At 41.9% G+C, this 18,361-nt stretch overlaps 2 protein-coding genes across 7 annotated transcripts in view; one reads left to right on the top strand and one right to left on the bottom strand.

The window, feature by feature from the left end:
- The first annotated feature begins 61 nt into the window (after positions 1–61).
- SGSH (N-sulfoglucosamine sulfohydrolase) lies at positions 62–6,870 on the top strand. Its single transcript, XM_083353605.1, has 8 exons — positions 62–235; positions 1,672–1,832; positions 1,953–2,058; positions 2,966–3,116; positions 3,454–3,610; positions 3,772–3,853; positions 4,598–4,801; positions 5,669–6,870. The coding sequence occupies exons 1-8, from the start codon at positions 130–132 to the stop codon at positions 6,226–6,228; spliced, it is 1,527 nt and encodes a 508-aa protein (XP_083209731.1). The 5' UTR covers positions 62–129; the 3' UTR covers positions 6,229–6,870.
- Positions 6,871–6,895: 25 nt separating this feature from the next.
- CARD14 (caspase recruitment domain family member 14) overlaps positions 6,896–18,361 on the bottom strand; it is a 39,075-nt gene continuing 27,609 nt past the window's right edge. For 2 of the 6 annotated variants that reach the window (XM_083353602.1, XM_083353603.1), the window contains exons 14-23: positions 16,990–17,179; positions 13,751–13,877; positions 12,461–12,698; positions 12,281–12,344; positions 11,244–11,352; positions 10,636–10,791; positions 9,873–9,964; positions 9,275–9,390; positions 8,845–9,022; positions 6,896–7,319 (exon numbers count right to left, since the gene is read on the bottom strand). In XM_083353602.1, coding sequence (XP_083209728.1) covers positions 7,230–7,319; positions 8,845–9,022; positions 9,275–9,390; positions 9,873–9,964; positions 10,636–10,791; positions 11,244–11,352; positions 12,281–12,344; positions 12,461–12,698; positions 13,751–13,877; positions 16,990–17,179 — 1,360 coding nt within the window. In that variant the 3' untranslated portion in view covers positions 6,896–7,229. The other 4 variants (XR_014491312.1, XR_014491313.1, XR_014491314.1 and 1 more) reach the window with 4 other exon arrangements.

The raw sequence follows: 18,361 nt of genomic DNA, 5'->3' as shown, positions 1-18,361 counted from the left end.
TGGACGTGAAAGAGGAGGCGGAGCTGAGCAGTGATTAGCTCCTTCCTAGTTTCCAGCTGCGCTGAATGCAAGGATTGCTCGGTTCGGGGACCGCTTGCCGGGCGCAGGCCTGGGCGATGCGAGTTTGCCATGCAGTCCCCCGTACAGAGCTGCGTGGTGGCGCTCATCGCGCTGGGGCTCTGTAACGCTAGAAAGGGGGACCCCAACAGATCCCGCAATGTTCTGCTGATTGTAGGTGAGCAAACCAATCCCGGGGGAGCACGTGAGACCCTCTTGCGTTGGAATCCCTTGCGCGATATGCTTGCCCACGATTGGCTTTCGTTGGGAGTTGCTTTAAGAAGGTGGAGGATCATCTGGCAAACTTTGAGTGGTTCTGAAGCAAGTTAAAAGTCGGGCTCGGGAAATATTTGGATGGAAGGCAATCCAGAGCTATAGGGAAGTCGAAAAAGGAGAAGGGGAAGAGGCATGGGCAAAACATTCTGGTTTTGTTGCTGTGACAGCTTCCTGACTGTGTTGATGGGATAAACTCAACTAAATAGAGAAAATCTGCCTTTTTAGAAGATGTTTTCCTATGTGTTCTACAGGAGAGTAATAGCAAGTGTTCTGGGTCACATTCACCCCTCTGTTCCCCCATCCCCCTTGATTTGGGTTGGCAAGAAGAGACGTTCCAAATATGGACTATTTCCCACATATTCCGCAGATTGAGCTTCCTGCAGATGGTAGATTTCTGTAGGACAGACAAACATTCAACAGATGCAGACTTTTCTAGTTGTAGAAAAGAATCTGTTACAAATTTGCCAGAAGGAAAAAGGCTTGCATAGAAACCCTAAAGGACATAATAATGGGCACTGAGCAATTTGGCTATGGTGCCAGGTCTCAGCTTTTGCTTGTGAAAGAATGAAGATACAAATATTATTGAAATATAATACAAATATTATTGAAATATAAGAACTTTTGATAAGGTATGACAGAATTAACAGGATTGTGAGATGACTGGTGAATTTCCCTTTGTCCACCCACATATTTTTGTAGTTCGTGTTGTGTGCATTTAGCTAAATTAGTGGAACCTGTGTTTATGAAACCATAAAAAAGCCCAGAATCCACAGTCCTCCCTTTTCAGCTGTAACTGCAGGCTTCCTGGACTGCAGTGTGATATAGGATTCTTGTTCCTTTTTTGCTCATGCTGAGTTTTTTACACCAATTGGTTATATCCTATTTTCACCAATTTACACTCTCCCCCCCTCCCAAAATGGATTAGGGTTAAGGTTTTTAATCATTGGTTGCCAGTTACCCCTCAAATTTATGTATCCACACTAGAATCACAAAGATATTGCACCAATCAGGTCCATGGTGGGCAAAAACTTTTTAAACATCAGAAGTTAGCATTAATGGTGAACAAAAAAGGTGTGAGTTCAATATAGCATTTGTTGGACAAATGTGTCATGGAATAAAACACTCTGGAATTTCACAGGCTGAAATCTTTTTAAGTCTGTTACCAAACTTCCCCAGTTAAGAGCGCAGTTTTACACAATCCAGCCACCTCCAGATGTTTTCCAGGCACAAATATAATAGATTTGTGGATGACTATCCCAGAAGATTGTAGAAAATGTTCACAGGGAACAGGAGTAGAATAGAGATCCCTTGACTTATGTACTCTCTTTTCCGTGGCAGCGGACGATGGTGGTTTTGAGAGCGGTGTGTATAACAACACAGTCATAAAGACCCCAAACTTAGATGCTTTGGCCCAGCGGAGCCTGATCTTCCGGAATGCCTTCACTTCTGTCAGCAGCTGCTCCCCCAGTCGGGCCAGCCTCTTGACGGGCCTGCCTCAGGTAACGTGCCCAGATGGGTGCAGAAAGCAAGCCATGCTACAGCATGGTCCTGTCCTTTTCTTTGATTGCCACCAAACTGGGGGTGCCATATTATTGCAAATGATTTCTGTCTAACCACAGCACCAAAATGGGATGTACGGATTGCACCAGGATGTGCACCACTTCAACTCCTTTGATAGTGTCCGGAGTCTCCCCTTATTGCTTAACCAGGCTGGGATACGGACAGGTAAGTAGAGCAAAGCAAAGTTCCTCCTTTCACTTCCTCAGTTCAGCTGAAACTCTTTTCTGTTTTGGGACTTGGATGAGACAGCCTGCAAGCTTAAGAAAGACATTTGGTCTCTCTGCTTTGCAGCCCATTAAGAAAATGCTAGCAATGATAAATGTTACTTTAAAAAGAGATGCCATGTATGGTAATGCTGACGCAGGTGTTTGTTGCTGTTGAAAACAGAATGGTCATTTTACTTAACTGCTGAAATCAAAATAAAGAGAACATTACATTTCTCTTAATTTAATGGTTTATTGTCATTTTTTTTCACTGCTGATAAGACCACTAGAAAAGGGTTGTCTTGTGTATTGCCTCCCTCAGTGATGCCTTTGTCTCATTTAGTCCAACTCCAACATAGAGAAAAATATTTCTGAGAGCCAGTTTGGTCTAGTAGTTAAGGCACCAGGCTAGAAACCAGGAGACCATGAGTTCAAATCCTACTTTAGCCATGAAAGTCAACTGAGTGATCTTGGGCCAGTCATTCTAGCTCAGCCCAACCCACTTCACAGGGTGGTTGTTGTGGGGAAAATAATAGGAGGAAGGAGTATTACCAGTAGGTATATTTGTCACCTTGAACTATTCGTAAAAATAATAAAAGATGGGATATAAATAAATACATTTCATAGCACATTATAAATTGCACCCTTTTACTTTCTGAAGCTAGAGCGTCAATTTTTTTTACATACCCATCATTCTGTTAAGCTTTATGGATGAACGTAAATAGCATAGAATCCTTGCATCCCTCCTTGCCCCTGTAAATGCCAAGGTTATATCTGTTTTGTACCTGTAATGTGGGCACTACCCTAACTGACAGGTTAATATATCCTTTTTTTTTTTTTTACTGACTACAGCTCTTCGTCTCTTTCAGGAATCATTGGCAAGAAGCACGTTGGGCCAGAGGCTGTGTATCCATTTGACTTTGCCTACACTGAGGAAAACAGTTCTGTCCTGCAAGTGGGCAGAAACATCACCCGAATCAAAGTGCTTGTTCGGAAATTCCTCCAGACTGTGGATGAAAAGTAAGATCTGGTATTGGAATGATCCAGGTGCATCCCTTCCTTAAGCCCATGTGGAGCATCCAGGGCCAGGCCCTTCACTCATGTTTGGCAGGCCCAGTAGAGATCCCAAGAGAATGTCTTGGGAAATTAAATGGTTTTATGTACAGAGATAGGAGGATCACATTCAAAAAGAAACCAAACTCAAAGGGTGGGGGGGGAGATTATGGAGAAGACGAAAATGGAGCTTAGCAAAGCTAGAGGCATCCAAAGTATTGCTTTAAATAGCGAAGAAGAAACACCATTGGCCCATTATCAAGAGCCCTTAATTGTGTTTCTGCCCCCCTTTTCCAACCTTTAGGCCTTTTTTCCTTTATGTTGCTTTCCATGATCCCCATCGCTGTGGTCATTCCCAGCCGCAGTATGGAGCCTTCTGTGAGAAATTTGGCAATGGGGAGCCTGGAATGGGCTGGATCCCTGACTGGAAACCTGAGCTCTACCATCCAGATCAAGTGCAGGTGAGGCCTAGGATTTTCTTCTCCACCTGGGTTGCAGCAATACCTCGCAAGTAGCAATGACCAATCTCCTCCAGTACTTTTCATAACAATTCACCTTTGTTACCTGAAGGTCTTTCCTAGTGTAGCTTCTAGTTTCAGCTGTATCTCCTTTTGGCCTTCAGGTCCCTTATTTTGTACAAAACACCACAGCTGCTCGTGAAGATTTGGCAGCTCAATATACAACTGTCGGCCGCATGGATCAAGGTAGATGATTACTGAACCAGGTAGTTCTACCTACAGGAGTGGGACAAAAGACTTGGTACTTCTGAGAGGGAACAAAACCTTTAATTAACAATGGTCAAGTGCATTTTTGTACACTTGAGAGTCTGTCTGATTTTGCTTTAAGCACATAAAGGCATAAACATTAGTTCTGAGAGTGCAGATGATTGTCTTTGTTTATTAAAAAGGAATAAATCTCTTCTAGTTTTTAGAACCCTGTGCAATTCACTGGGTTGATGCTATGTTTCTAGCTCTTACATATAATGGCCTTGCTACTGCTATCTGTTAGCTTTTATCTGTATATTTTATGCAACTCAAGGTAGCATACTTAATGCTTCCATTTCCTATGTTCCCCACAACGCCAGCCCTGTGAGGGAAGTCGAACTGAAAGAGAATGACTGGCCCAAAGTCACCTGGCCAACTTTCATGCCGGAGGGAAGACTAGGACTCACAGTCTTCCTGTTTCTAGGCCCTCACCTTTACCACTGTACTGAACTGGTCTTCTGCCTCATGGCAATATGGTTGAGAGATAGGGAAGCAAACCAACGTAATCCATTCATCCTTAGCAAAATATGCATAATTATGTTAACTGGGTGCAACTTAATGGGAGAGAGATGATCAATTAATACTGAATAATCTTTTAATACCTGCTGTGTGGTGCCTGAAGAAAGAACCTGTACTTCTTCCTGAGATTTGGATGATAATATTGATTGTGTACTATTTCTGCAGGCCTTGGTCTTATCCTAGAGGAGCTCCGCCATGCAGGGTTCCACAACAGCACTCTTGTGATCTATACATCAGACAACGGCATTCCCTTTCCCAGTGGCAGAACCAACCTGTACTGGCCAGGCACAGCCGAGCCCCTCCTGGTCTCATCTCCTGAGCATCCTTCACGTTGGGGCCAGGTCAGCAGTGCCTACGTCAGCCTCCTGGGTAAGACCAGCTGAGAAATGGATGGGTGGATTTGTCCCATGGAGGAGACTGGGATGCGCTAAAGCGCATGGGGCTACTTAGCAAACTATAACACACTTTCCACTTTGCGTTGGCCTTTTCTGAAGCTCTTTCTCTTTGGAGAGAGGGGGAAATTATGGTTGCAGCTGATGTGTCTGGCGGTTTCGTCTGTGTGAGTGTCCTTCTCTGCTCTTTCCCTAGTACAGTGGTGGCGAACCTATGGCACGAGTGCCAGAGGCGGCACTCACAGCCCTCTCTGTGGGCACGCATGCCGTCGCCCCAGCCCCGCCTCCCCCCACAGCCCCCTCCTCACCAGCAGCCCTCCCCCCCAGAGGAGAGTCATCCCGGGTGCGGCCTGTGTGGAACAGCACAGCCAAGCACATGGCAGCTGGGCAGCAGATGATGCGGGGCACGGGCGGAGGGCGTGGCCACCATGGCGCTGCAGGGCCGTCTGGGCAATCTGCAGTGGGCTGTGGATGGCCCTGAGGGTGGGCGGGGTGAGGGCGGAGGTGGGCATTAAAACAACTCATGTAGTCATGTATCAGAGAAGCTTCTGCTGTTGAATATATATGACATTTGACCTGTTGGTTCCTACTGTGAATAAAGACTTTACCATCTTTATCGAGCCTAAATTCTATTGAGTAGATTCATGTAGAAGGTATAGAACTGGAGCTAACTGGTTTCAATATACTCAAGAAAATCTCTGGAAGAAACAGTTGGGTTTTTTTTTATATGACCCAGAAATATTGTTCCACACTAGGTCACACCTGCGGCCAAAGTTCCTTGCAGTCTCTTCCCTCTGCATCAAATGCAAGTTTTATCCTTCAGCTTTCCCTTCTCTCTCTGCAGATATCACTCCCACCATTCTGGACTGGTTTTCTGTGCCATATCCCAGGTACAGTCTGTTTGGGAAGCAGATAGTGCAGCTCACCGGGAAGTCTCTGCTGTCAGCATTATCACTGGAGCCAGAATGGAGAACTGTGTTTGCCAGCCAAAGCCTGCATGAGGTGACCATGCACTATCCCATGCGAGCTGTGCAGCATGGCTCCCTGCATTTCATTCACAATCTACAGAACCGAACCTCCTTTCCCATTGATCAAGATTTCTATGTTTCACCTACATTCCAGGACCTGCTGAGCAGAACTCAGGCAGGGCAACCTACGCATTGGAATAAGACTTTACGTAGCTACTATTACCGGGATCGCTGGGAACTGTATGATCACAGCACCGATCCTATGGAAAGCCACAATGTGGCTTCTGATCCCCGCTATGCACAGGCTCTTGAAGAGCTGCAGGGGCTGCTGTTGAAATGGCAGTGGGAGACCAGCGACCCCTGGGTCTGTGCTCCTGATGGGGTCTTGGAGGATAAGCCTGTCCCCAAGTGTTGGCCGCTCCATAACGAGCTGTGATTTTCTTTTTGCCTTCCTGTTTTGGTGGCAGTTACTCGTCAGTCTGCAACAGGAAAAGATCAAGCGGGTGCTGATGCAACCAATCCAGTTTGCAGAATTAAATACTACTGAAGTTACACCTGAGAGAAGATTTGGAGTAAAATGTTTGCCACCCATACAAGAATGAAGTTCTGCCATATTTTGTAACATTTGCTGCCATAAGAATGCCACAAGCATCTTCCAGATGGATGATCACACTTGTCATCCATCCTTGTAAGAATGGCTAATGGTCACACACTACGAATATGATGGAAAGTTGTAGTCCAAGTTAAAATGACTGGAGAAGCCTGGTTTAAGAGATGAGCTGATCACTACTATAAGTGTCCTCACCCAAATAGTGGTCCCACAAGAATACAGGTGGGCTGGTCCCATCTCAGTCGTTACACATAGAGCAGGGATAGAAACTGGCTAAGTTTAAAGAGTAGAAATGAATATTCATCTTTAGATTCTGTAGCCTACACATTTCATCATTATTCTACCACGGAATACTGAGGTGACTAGAAACAGCTTTTGATTTGCCTGCTGGGATGGTATAGATCTGCCAAGCAGTTGCTAGTTCTCCAGAATATGCATAATATGGCTAAAGCCTACTTTTATACAATAAAGAAATGAAAAGTTGTTTCTAACTAGCTTTTTTGTTTGTGAATGGTTTTATTCCTTCATTAAAACAAGGTTTCAGTGGCCTGTTTTGCAACTTGTTGCAGAATCCCATGATTCTTTCCTTTCTTGTTGCTACAGGCACGCAGTTTGAGCTGTGAGCTTATTAGCAGCTGGTTTTAGAAGTCTCTTGTGATTGATCATCTCAGGCATTCTTGTACCCCGAACACTGTGAATCTTCGAAATTCTTCACTGAGGCTGCTTCAGCGATATCAACTTCTGCTAGATGTTATGCATTTGAAATAACACATAGTAGGGCTCCAGCCCATACTGATTTTGTATTATTTGCAACTCCTCCAAAAGAGTCAATTTGAAATGTACAAAGGACCTATGAAGCACTTTTTCAAGCCACTTAAAGCAACTGGAGGTAGCCAATAGCAGCTTCTGGAACAACTCTGTCAATATAGAAAAAGATACTACTGCTTAAGTTGTTTCAAAGGGTACTTCATATACACTCCCCTATATTCAAAAAGTATCTTCTGAAGGAGTTGACAATCCTAATGCACGTAAAAGCTTGTTCCTTACCGACTGGCAACTACCTGGAGGGTGAGGAGGGTATTTAACAATAAACACCTGTGTGGGCTTTCTGCAGTGCTATAATTCCCATTCAGGTATTCTGGAGGGTTCTATGGTTGATGTCCATTTAGGAGGTGTTTGGTGTCCACACATAAACATATGGATTGTCGATCCATCAAATAGTTTTTAATGAAACCTGCCAAGTGGAAAATGATGACCATCAGCAATAGTGCACTGTAGTAAGAACTCTTTCCTATGTTTCTTTACATCTGCTTTTCAGTGGTTCCAAGAGGAAACAGCTTCCCAAGAACAGTCTTAGAAGCACAACATTCTTAAGAATTAAGTCTTGGGGGAACAAGGGCCAGAGAAGTCTGAGATACCAGTACAATGAAGGAGAAAGCAGAAATACTGCGTGTTTGAAATACTGCATAGCTTGGGAAGTATAAATTGCTCACAATTGCAAAAGAGATGGAATGCTAACACAAAGTAAGAGACTGGTAATCTGATTCCATCTTGTACTTGTCCAGTCTTTAATTCATCTTATATCACTTATATTCTTCAGGATGATAAGGCAGCATGTTATTCTTACAAAGCCCTGTTAGCCTAAGTGACAGTCACAAAATCAACTAGTGAACTAAATGCCAAATGAGAATTGGACCCTGATCTAATACTAATTCTGCTAGCTATTGCAAATCTCTATTATAAGTCAAGGAATAAGGCAAACCTAATTAAATTTTTGGAGTTTCAGTGTAACAGAAGCACGGCCAAAGTTCTTTTAGTCCAATTTCAGATTTTAATAGACTAGTACAATGCAGGGAATGTTAACTTGCCAAAAAACATTCTCAGTTTGCTACCGGTAGTTAATGGGTTTGATAACTTCTTAAAAACAATGCAATAGTATTCTATCCTGTGATAAATTCTTACATAATAAAATGCATCCATTATTTTCATGCTCAACATTCAATATACTGCACACTTGCTCTCATAAGGAACTGTGTGCTCCACATGGTTGAGTCCAGTCTCCACCCATTTCTGATTTGAGTACCAACTCCACCCAAGAGCTAAAAGATTCATTATAGCAAACATCTGCGTACACATCCTACCTAAAACAGCTTCTAGTACTCTGCACATTTAGCTGACATATGATTGATGTGTTGCCAGGAATTCAAAGGGAGGGTGAGGGAAGATAAAATTGGTTTGAAAGAGGTTGAATGAGGCAGGATGGAGAACATGAAAAATGGCAATTCTTTAAACGGTAAGTATGCAGCTTGGAATACGTTCTATTTCCTCCCAGAACAAATAGTAGCATCTTTCAGTTCTTCCTAGGCTCAAATGAAACAATTGCCTTAAGTCCCATGTATTGGTCTAAAGAGGTCGGTGTGGCACTTGTTCTACCCATACTACCTTCTTCTGCTCATCAGCGACAGCCACACGGACACAGCTGTTGAGAGCATCGAGGTCACCCCAGGCCTCAGGAGCAATGATACGATAAAGGCAGGACACTGTCTCCAGCCGGGTCTCATCTTTCCGGACACTCTCCAAAAGCTGCTCCTCGGTCGCTCCAAGGCGCTGAAGAGTTTTCCTAAAATTCAAGCCATTTAGGTATGGAAGTCAGAATTTGGAGCTTATTCACAAAGTATGTTTGTGCGCATGTGAAGGAAAGGTTGAAGAACGGTGGCCCCAGGAGAAAGAATTGCCAATATAAAGATATGGTGGATAAACCCACATTATGTGCCAAATGAAGTGATTTTAGGTCCGTCTTTGGTGATTAAAAAATAATTGGATAGAAATTCTGGCAGAGAGAAATGCAAGTCATCAAAGTAGCAGTGCTTACTTGATTTTCTTGGCATTCTTCTCACTGATGGTGATGAGAATAATGATGGGATAAATATCCATTGCCAGAAGTTCTTGCACACTCTCCAGGCCCAGATCCAGCCAGGCATGTATATTCTAGAGATAGAATGAGATGTATAACTGCAAAGATACTGTTATGTATTGAGGTTTGGGAAACATCTATTCACATGTGTATTGGGAACTAACAGTTCCCCTGCACTTGTATTGAACTCGTAACAGTTCTGGCGCGAGCCAAAGTGGCGGGATTGTTGGGTTCAAGCTGATTGGTTGTATGAAGGTATATAAGAATGCATGTACACCCTAACCCCTCAGTACAGTTATGATCTGCCTGGCGTCTTCACTACGCTTCAGAACCCGATACACAATAGATACCACCAAACAATATTTGTAGTCCTAAGGCAGGGGTAGGCAACCTTGGCTCTTTTATGACTCGTGGACTTCAAATTCCTGGCTCAGGAATTTTGGGAGTTGAAATCCACGAAGCATAAAAGAGCCAAGGTTGCCTATCCCTTTGAATACGCATCTTAATCCCTCACCCGATATCCAAATACAACATCTGTTGTTGCAACCTCTAATACCTTTTGCATTAACTGCTCCATATCCCATCGAGGAACACAAGAGCTGCCATTCAACTCTTTGTTTTCATGGAAGGTTTCTGTGTTCTGAGTGTCTGCAGGAGCAGGAAGAACAAAAATGAGAGGGCATAGTTCTGAACAATTGTAGAATCCAAATTAAATCTCTTTTTCTTATGTTCTGTTAAAAGTAATGTTTGGATACATAAGAGAATGAGAAAATCCAGTATCAAGAAATATTCTATGTTCTAGGACAAGATAATTATTTGAGCATGAACTGGTGAACTTAAAGGTGCTTTTTCCAAGTATGTGGGTATATGCATAATTCTTTCTCATGTTTTTGTAGTGTATATTAGAAGTAGTTACCCTTTGAGAGCCGAAAGCAATGAAATTTCATTTTAATGTATGCTGATTAGTGTACATTTAAAGTGATAATAAAATTATTCTATTCTATTCTATTCTATTCTATTCTATTCTATTCTATTCTATTCTATTCTATTCTATTCTATTCTATCTTATCCTATCCTACTCTATTCTACTCTATTCTACTGCTTTTTGAAAAAGCATCTTTGAGACAAACATGACCTGAATGACAGAGAATCTCCATAGACAGGAACTGTGAAGTTTATTGTGAGCCAATGCACTCTCTTCTACTTCCATCAGCTAGACATTTCCACTAACTTTGTCTCAAGTTCAGATGCTGAGTTTTCCAGGACTTAAACAATATTTTTCTGCAAAATTCCACCAAACCCACTTGATCCTTGTATACCTGATGGACATTTTTCGAATTCCCTGGAAAGACATAGCTTGTCAGCCAGAATCTTCCTCAAAAGTGTTGGCACCACAAGTACTGGACGTGGCTTCCCAGGTCTGTAATGCCTGACAAAAGTGTATGGCATCAGACTGACACAATTCCTGGGATTCACTAGAAGGAAAAGAGTAAAGCAATCAGAGAAATAAATGCTTGTGGATTTCATCCACTGCTTGTTTTTTTATTTGTAGCTATATTTTAAGAAAGCATATTTGAAGGCATCTATTAAATTGTCACAATTAAAGATTCTTTAGAATTACTGTCAAGAATAGAAAAAACTAGAACACAATAGCTGCAGTGGGTCTGTGATAAGTAACCTGGTTACTACAGCAAAATGGTTTTTTTTAGAAAATGGTCAAGCTTCCAGAAAGTATCAGAGACTTTTTTTAATTAGCCAATTAATTAGTTATCTCCAATAGATGCTTTAGAGTGCAATCCTTGGCATGTATTCTTTAAAAAAAGAAACAAAAGTTCACTGTGTTGAATTTACCTAGATAAATATTTAAAGAGGTTGTCAAGTGATAATTTTCAACAACTATAAACAATTTTGCAATAGTTGAACTTGCCTTTTGGCTTGTTTGACTCTGAGAAACTACATTCCATAGTTGACCAAAGTGGATTGATCCTGTTGCCTGTGCTCACAATACGGACCAACTTGCGTTGTGAACTGGAATTCTAAGGGCAAAAGGGAAGGTGTTTTATTAAACCTAGAATGTATAGAGCTAGCCCAGAAGTTATGGCAGTGGTTAGCTGGGCAATTATAGGAGCAATGCTCCTATAGAACAATGTCCCCAAAGGGCTTTCATACCAAGCCTTTGTCTCAAGTAATTCTCACCCAGATGCCTCCCACATATTAGTTAGTAGAAGAACAAGTGCTATGATAGTGCAGCATATCTGGTGCTCCAGGTTGTATTGTTAGAGTTCTCTGGGCTGCAGTTTTGGATTACTACTAGAATATCATCAGTGCAGGACATACAGGAGATGTGAGGTTGTGCAGTATACAATAACAATAGCACTTAGACATATACCGCTTCACAGTGCTTTACAGCCCTCTCTAAGTGGTTTATAGAGTCAGCATATTGACCCAACAATCTGGGTCCTCATTTTACAAACCTCGGAAAGATGGAAGGCTAAGTCAACCTTGAGCCAGTGAGAATCGAACCGCTGGCAGTCAGCAGAATTAGCCTGCCAATACTGTATTCTAACCACTGCACCACCACCACCACCACAACGGCTCAGTAACAACTTTCTACTATGTCAGTTACTGTATAAGCATGCTTGGGTGGGAGAGTTCTATGGATGCCAATTCATTTGGGTGTGAGTGAAGTCTTTAATTGCATTTGTTTTATAAGGTTAAGTCTACATCTGTTAATTGCCATGATTCAAAGAGTTCTTTTTGAATTTTTTGATAATTCCAAAATTGCTATTCCCATCCATTTCCTAGGTTGTTCTTGTGGAGGGAGATCAGTGAAGTATGGAGTTCCTCTTCCTTACCCCCAGCTTGGTCCAGCTTGGTGGAAATGCATTTTTGTAATTTAGTTAGCAGTCTAAATCAACTTGCAGATTTAACTGCCTAAAGCAGAGTGAAACGTTGCCTCATTACCTTCCGGGAAATCATGTTCTTTTGGGCCAATCCTTGAATGAGGGCAATGAGTTGCTGTTGTGCCCTATATCAAAGAAACAGGGACAGAAATGTATAAGGCAGAAGAAAGCAGATATGCACTTCTATATGAGATAGACAAGAATGTACTCCCTTTGGACCTACTGAGGTGATCATACTCACTGGAAGTAGTTGGGGATGGTACCGGCATCCATGTCTTTCATGGTATAAGGATTCACCTGGCAAGCACACCACTGAGTTTGGCCTTCATACATGGTGTCAGTAACATGCAGAATATTATGGCAATCTACTGAGAGATCCCCAGGACCCTGTTTCTCAAGGCACAGGTTGGATCGGATATAGAAGGAGTCACCAGATGTCACCAGCTTTGAGTCCAGGTCAGTCAGTAGTTTCTTGTAACCTAGTAAGATGAAGTTTGTTGGAAACTGTGAATCTAAGTAGCAATAGCACACGTCAGGTGGGACTGAGGGCAAATAAGTGAGAGCACAGTTACTTCCCAAACAGGTCCTTTGCCTTCCATATTCATCTCCAGTGAGATACCAAAATCAGCTGAATACATTCTGAGGCCCAATCAAGAGTATACTGTATTTCCAATTTCCAATTCATCTTTAGGATCCAGGAAAGAGAAACTAGAAATCCCAGGAATGTTCAGGAATTTCCAAAATCACATTATTCTGTCTTTTTCATAATATGTGACCAGAAGGCACTGTGTACTCTCAAAGCCATCCAATTGGTGCCAAAGGTGAGGACCTCTTAGATCGGCTCTAGTTACTCCCTGTATACACAATGTCATCTGTTGCACCAGCTTGGGTGCTGGAAGCCCCAACCAGTAAGTTCCTCAGAACTTTGCTTATTAGGACCTATCAGAAAACCACCCCACCATCCAAAAGCTACAAACAGAATAGAAGAAGGCACCTCCTGGCTAGCATTGTCAGTGCTTACCCTGGCTAAAACTTATTCCCATTTTCTTGATTTCTCAACTGATTTTTCTTAGGATTTGGGAAAAAACATAAATGCTGGGAAGGAATTCCTGCATTGAATAGATCCTCCTTCATACTAATTATAATGGAACATGATCCACTCTCTCATTCTCAAATATTATTAAATCTTTTACATTAATTTGGGTGGTATAATACAGGAAAGCTTCTTCTTGTTTTCCCGTATGCCACTCTTAAGGGTACTCACAAATCTACTATTTGCCTTACTTCATTGCAGAATCCCACTAAGAGGGAGAAATACCCGATCACCAGCATGCTTGAATCATACTTTTTTTTAAATGACTTTTGTACCTTGAAGCTATCATGTAGGCCAAGGATAGATGGTGTGAGTTATCAACAAAGCCCAATTTCTATTAACTGTATAGCTTATCATGAGGTCTAATAGAAGTCATACCTCAGTCACCTTTAGAGAGACAGAAAATAGACCTTCTCCAAGGCAAGCAAATATCCTTACCCTCCATGTTGTGCTTCACAGACAAGCAACAAAATCCATTCACTTTTTCCAGGACCCAAAGAGCCTCCTCAAGAGTTGCATCTTCTAAAACAGCTTTGAAACCAGGTTCCATGACTCCATAATCCACCTATATATTCAAAGAACTTGAAATGTTGATCAAAGAGACTCTGTTTGAGGAAGTCAAACACTTGCAACCTGGCTCAGCTCAGACACAAGAAAGACCTTTCCCATGTTAATCATACTTTTACAGAAATGGTAACAGCTTGACAATACCAGAGATAAGATGCCCCTGTCCTCTCCCTCTCTTCCATCCACACACTGCAAGACGTATAAGGGTAAAGTATCTTCTTTGTCAAGAGTTTAGGAAGAAAAATAATTTAGTCTGGAGCTAGAGATTTTCCCTAGCCCTCTAATTAAAGAGCCTTGGTGGAGCAGTGGGCTAATGCCTCCTTAAGTAACACCAGCTGCCTGCAATTAGTGCAGGTTCGCATCCCACCAGGCTCAAGGTTGACTCAGCCTTCCACCCTTCCGAGGTAGGTAAAACGAGGACCCAGATTGTTGGGGGCAATAAGCTGACTTTGTAATAATGCCACTTGGGGTGTGTGTGAAAGCCCTAACAAGCAGGCATATACATAGAATGAAGGCTACTGCTAAGCTTGTAAGCCGCCCTGAGTCTTCGGAGAAGGGCGGGATATAAATGTAATAAAAATAAATAAATAAATACAGAAAGTTTTACCATGGAACTGACAGCTGAACTACATAGCTTAGAGTAGAGTTTCATTCATTTTATGTCCCATAAAATGAGACATGACATAAAATTATGGGACATGATTCACTGTTTAGTAAAATCTCACTGTGACAATTTGTCAGCTACTGCCTTGAAATTAGGCCAGTTTGGATGTATGAATAAATCTAAATCCTTCATAATTTGTAAGTGATTATAATATTTATTATTTTTATCCCAAATTATATCTGTAATTCAAGATGGAAAACATAGCTAATCCTTCTGCCTCCTATTTCCCCCAAAACAACAACCCTGTGAGGTGAGTTGGGGCTAAGAGAGAGTAAATGGCCCAAAGTCACCCAGCTGGCTTTTCTGCCTAAGAGAGGCCTAGAATTCAGTTTCTTGGTTTCTAGGGCTGCATCTTCACCACGGCACCAAACTGGCTCTCTTCTTCTAGCACATGTCAGTGCATCCTGCCCAATCATTCCCATTTGATTCTCATGTAAGCAAAAATAGCAAAGCAAAACAATGGATTTTTGCCTATGGTTTACTTAGTATGATAGCTGAACTGGGATTCATGGCCTTTGTGCTCCTTGACTTAATAGAAAAGCAACAGTCAACCATTACATTTCAAATATAAAACTAAACAAACTGTGGGAGGTGGTTTGTTTAACCACTCACACTACAGTAAAAAACTGTGCAAAAGTACTTAACCAGTAAGCTTCTTTTTAATAATAAGCTAAAGCTCTGGATTTACTTTCAAATAAACTAATTTGTTCCAAGCTAATTATAAAACATTTACCCTGAAGCAGACATGTCAAACACAAGGCCCGGGGGCCGGATCCGGCCCGCGAAGTGGTGTGGCCCGCAAAGCCATCCTGGAAACAGTGAGGGAACGGCCCCTACTCCCTTGGCCCTGGCCCAGAGACCCTCCTCCTGCCAGAGACCCTCAGATCTGTCCCACTCCTGCCCAGGGCCCCATAGGCACCCTTGATGCGAACGATGTAGAGCTGGCCACGCCCACCCAGTAGGCCATACGCACTCTAGCCACACCCACCCAGTAGGCCACACCTACCCTGGCCATACCCACCCGGCTCCCTGAGGGCAACTGCAATGCTGATGTGGCCCTCAATGAAATTGAGTTTGACACCTCTGCCCTGAAGTATTCCAGTGTTGTGTCACCCTGACAATTTCACCGTCACTGCTCCGACTGGCCGAGTAGATTCTGAGCTTTTCAGAAGCTGTGATTTTAGTTCAATGAATGATAGCAAAACAATCTTACATTGTCTCAGAAATGGGCAGATTGGCAGGGCTGAATTCCTGAAACTAAAGTCTAGGCAGCTGAAAGATATCCAGACTGGAAAAGATCCACAAGACTTTCCAGTACAAGGATGACATTTTACCAGCCCTAAAACTGCTAATGAATCCCCTGAGGACTACTATGGAATTTTTATAGCAACCACGATCCATTCTATGTGCTAATGCTGCAGGCTTGCCGGAAGTACCTTCAGCACCACTTAGAATGCTTTCCTTTTTCTATTTTGTTTTCTTTCTCAGGCACTGATTGCATGTCAGCCGATATAAAATCTTGAGCTTTTCCTTTAAACAGGGATGTGGACAGAGACGGCGTTAGAATGAGAAACATATCCAGAGACAAATATGTCATTTTTACACAAATACATACACTGTGGAGGTTTTTCCCCCAGATGAGCAGTTTTTCTGTTTCCCTTCTCTTCTCAATCTAGTTAAAACACACTTGAGATTGTGACTGGCTGTTAAGGGTGATTCGCACATCTTTTCAGCCAACCAAACACTGTGAGCACTGTCCCTTTCTGACTCAGAGCACAGAGAACTGCCATAATCGGTGTTGGTTAGCTGCCCTTTCAAGCTGGCCCATAATTGGATGCCTTGTCCTGCCTCCTTTGATTCCATTAAGTCAACAACTTAAACAAATCTTTCCCCTTTTTTCACAACCAGAAAATAAAACAAGAACCACTCAACCTCTTCTTGATGTATACTGCAATTTTTTATGAACATTTATCCATTGTTTGGGGGAAATCCTAGAGGTAATCTAGTAGCCTGCAAATATAACCAAATCATTCAAAACCTTCAAAAGCTTATTATCGGTGACTATAATAGTGGCAAACTTACATCATTGTCAACCCCTGTGACCTATAATGTTGCCCTGCTAGCAGTTCTGCATTTGAACCACTTTTTTTAGAACTTTGATAGAATCTATAAGGGAAGCCAACAAGCTGAAATGTGAGAAAAAACATCCCCTCCAATGGGAAAACAGACTTAAAGCACAAGGTGGCAATATGTTGCAATTTAAACTGAGGAAACAGCATTAATGGCAAGATGCACCCCAATTGCAAAGCCCTAGCTGAGGTGTGATCAGCAGCTGGTTACGTTCTTCTAGTGCCAGCACTGCATCATCTGCTAGAGCCCACTGTCCCTTAGAGATCTTGCAGAAATGTAGAACACGGCATACAACAAAGATGTAGGAGTGTGTTACCAGCACAATTTGCTGGCCTGGTGACAAAGACATCTCATCAGCAATAGATCCAGGAGTGACTCGATGAATGAAGATGCCAGTCTGGTTGCCCCCAGTGATGCTGATCTGCTCCAACAAGGCATCAGCTTGGAAGGCAATAGTTGTGATACGGCTTGGAAAGCGCTGGGCAAGTCGGCGGCGCATGGGTACACTAAGAGGAGAACAAAGCAGACAGGATAAAGTCCATATAGGTTCTGGCTTCTCCCACTGATGCATCTCTCCAACTTTAGACTGGCTTCTGTGCTGGTCTTAACTGAGCAGAAACACTTATCTGTGGCTATTCAATGTGAAGATTAAACCAAATTTAGATCAAGGATGGCTATTATGGACTTGAAATGTCCATCATTAGATATTATAAATCAGTGGCAGGGAATATTTTGGGACTGATTTATATATTTAAATTTTTATAGTATGTTATGGATAGTTGCATGAAATGGCTATAATAGGGAGGGTTGCCTATAATAAAATAGTATGTATGTCCAATTACAAATATCTGTTTACTTATGACAAAGTGGTAGTCAATTGCTCCCTACTCAGTAGGCTCTATTGCTCCAGTTTACTCTTGCTATTTTCTTCTCATCTTTTTTGCTGGGCTTGTTTGCAGGCATCTTTCTTATTATTATTATTATTATTATTATTATTATTATTATTATTATTATTATTATTATTATTATTATTATTATTATTATTATTATTATTATTATTATGCTGAAAGGGCCAGAGGCAATACTTAAATTAAAAGTGGTGCTTTGCTTTACTCTGCAGGATGTCAGCTTCCTATTAAAAATATTTTAATATTTTAAAAATATAGGGCAGAGGAAAAAAACTAAGCAGGTGCTTTGACCATTGTAAAACTTTATAACATTTTCCTGCCATCTAGTGGCTACCAGATTTTGCTGCCTATGGTACAGTATCTTGGCAGTTCTGCATAAATCAAGCAAACGACACATCTCTAATCTCTACTGGACATGAATAGGCAACTCTCAAAGAGAGCAGGGCAATGGCCTGTAGGCACGCTTTATTTAAACCTGGAATAAAAGTCTGTTTCTTTGCCACACATTAATAGACATAAAAGGACACCAATAATGCTCTGAAGCAATGCCTCAAAAGAACAGAGGAAATAACCAGAATACAGTGTCATTTCCAAGACCTCACACTTTATCCCTTAAAAGACACCTTCTGTGAACATATACAGATACTCCTTAATGTACAACCACAATCGATCCCCAACATTTCTATTGATAAGCAAGACCGTTGTTAAGTGAATTTGGCCCATTTTATGATCTTTCTTGCCACAGTGGTTAAGTGAATCACTGTAATTGTTTAGTTAGTA

The sequence above is a fragment of the Vipera ursinii genome, assembly GCF_947247035.1.
Source record: "Vipera ursinii genome assembly, chromosome: 2".
NCBI classification, from domain to species: domain Eukaryota; kingdom Metazoa; phylum Chordata; class Lepidosauria; order Squamata; family Viperidae; genus Vipera; species Vipera ursinii.
This window is presented reverse-complemented; position numbering and strand designations above follow the sequence as displayed.